The sequence below is a fragment of the Verticillium alfalfae genome, genomic scaffold, assembly GCF_000150825.1.
Source record: "Verticillium alfalfae VaMs.102 supercont1.9 genomic scaffold, whole genome shotgun sequence".
Taxonomy (NCBI): Eukaryota; Fungi; Ascomycota; class Sordariomycetes; order Glomerellales; family Plectosphaerellaceae; genus Verticillium; species Verticillium alfalfae.
The window spans coordinates 972,225-973,837 of record NW_003315030.1 but is presented as its reverse complement, the minus strand read 5'-3'; the positions used below and the strand labels follow the sequence as shown (position 1 = coordinate 973,837).

Sequence of the window (1,613 nt, the reverse complement as noted above, 5' to 3'; positions counted from 1 at the left end):
TGGAGTAATGGATCGTATGTTCTCTTAGTTTTCGTGCCGTTGCCGTAAGAGATAGACGTGAGAAGGCCCTTGGAATTGTAATCGACGCCTGTGATGACGGCAGACCAATTGGATCGATCAAGGGAAGTTGACTCGCCGCGAACATTCACAAATTGTTGATCCACGTAACCGCTGTCGTCGTACATCATATAGATTTGACTCATGTCTGGCGAGACTGATAGTACTGTTCGGTCAAGCGCGTCAAAGGTGGCCGTGCTGTGTTGCGGGACCTCGAGGCCAACTGCACCGGCCCAGTTTGGTGTGTCCTTGTAACTGCTGGCTAGTCTCCGTTCGGTACTGATGATGTTGCCCTTGAAGTCATAATCAAGAATGGTCATCTCTCCTGACCCATCTCTGCTCTTGTGCAGCCGGTTCTTAAGGTTATGCCCCAGTGAATCCGAGGCTGATTCGCCATATATATACTGCTTGGTCATGATCTCGTTCGCGCCACTGTCGCTCATCCACGTCTCAACAGGTCTGTTTGCCGCATCGTACACATGTCGAAGCCGGAAATCCCTTGAGTCCCACTGCAGCACTGGTTGGCCAGTCACATCAGGTAAGGACCAGTGCCGCCCGGCGTCCATGCTTGCTTCATAAATGCGATGTCCCCTCATGTCGAACTCGAACGCACTCACGAGCCGCCCTAGCTGGTCTGAAACCTGAACAATATTGTTGCTGGCATCAAACCTGGATCGGCTACTTATGGTTTGACCAGAGCCAAGGTCATCAACTTGCACAATGACACGACCCAGGGCGTCGGAGTGCAGCACACGAGGCGTATTCGTATGAGCTGCTGTCTTCTTTGCCGTAGCCTTCTCCAGAAGGTCTTGCCCGTTGATGCGCGAGTCGTACCATGATGGAAGAAACTCGTGACCTTCCAAACCGCGAAGTAGATAGCCGACATCAATATCATTCTGGACGTTGGAAACGAGAACATTATCGTTGAAGTCATGGATGGATTCGGTCCAGCCTTTGAAGACCGTCTTGAAGAAAGCGTGATCCTGACGCAGAATTGCAACAATCCTGGACATGGAATCATAAATCAAGGTAGACGACGATCCGGCCTGGAGGTCGAATTTGAAACGATGCGTGTCGTCAAAGAAGGGCTCAAACTCTCTCACTGGGTTTCCCTTGTTGTCGTGGATAACCCAACCGGACGTGATCCATCGAGTACCTGCCAGAGGGCCGTCCTCAATGAGCGGTCCAGGTTTTGCCTGTTTCTTGCTTTGGATTATCCGGCCAAAGCCGTCTGAGTAGGAAATGCTGACGACTGTTCGCCTATCGCTCGGCATATGCGTGTGCTGTACGCGCGCAATGGCAACCGACGGCACAGGTGTTTTCAACTCTCTGAAACTCCCATAGTCATTGATGATGCGCCGGGTTGCTTGACCGAGCAGATCAAATGCGGTAGGACCTTTAGGTTCAGAGAGGATGAGGTTGATCTCTGCTTGACTGAGGTCTGGCCTAAACCCCTGAAGCGAGTCTCCCTCACCCGACCCTTCCTTTCCCATGATTGCTACACCTGCCACCATCCCCATGGCATCGAACGCCACTGCTGTCCGATTACCGTTTGG

At 52.1% G+C, this 1,613-nt stretch overlaps 1 protein-coding gene across 1 annotated transcript in view; it reads right to left on the bottom strand.

Annotated features, from left to right (window-relative positions):
- Positions 1-496: 496 nt before the first annotated feature.
- The window catches only part of VDBG_07252 (SpvB domain-containing protein), a gene marked incomplete at both ends in the record, with an annotated part of 5,106 nt that continues 3,989 nt past the window's right edge, over positions 497-1,613 (bottom strand). The window contains 2 exons of the mRNA XM_003002635.1: positions 497-574; positions 675-1,541. Of these exons, the coding sequence (XP_003002681.1) occupies positions 497-574; positions 675-1,541 (945 nt within the window). The remainder of the gene's footprint in view (positions 575-674; positions 1,542-1,613) is intronic.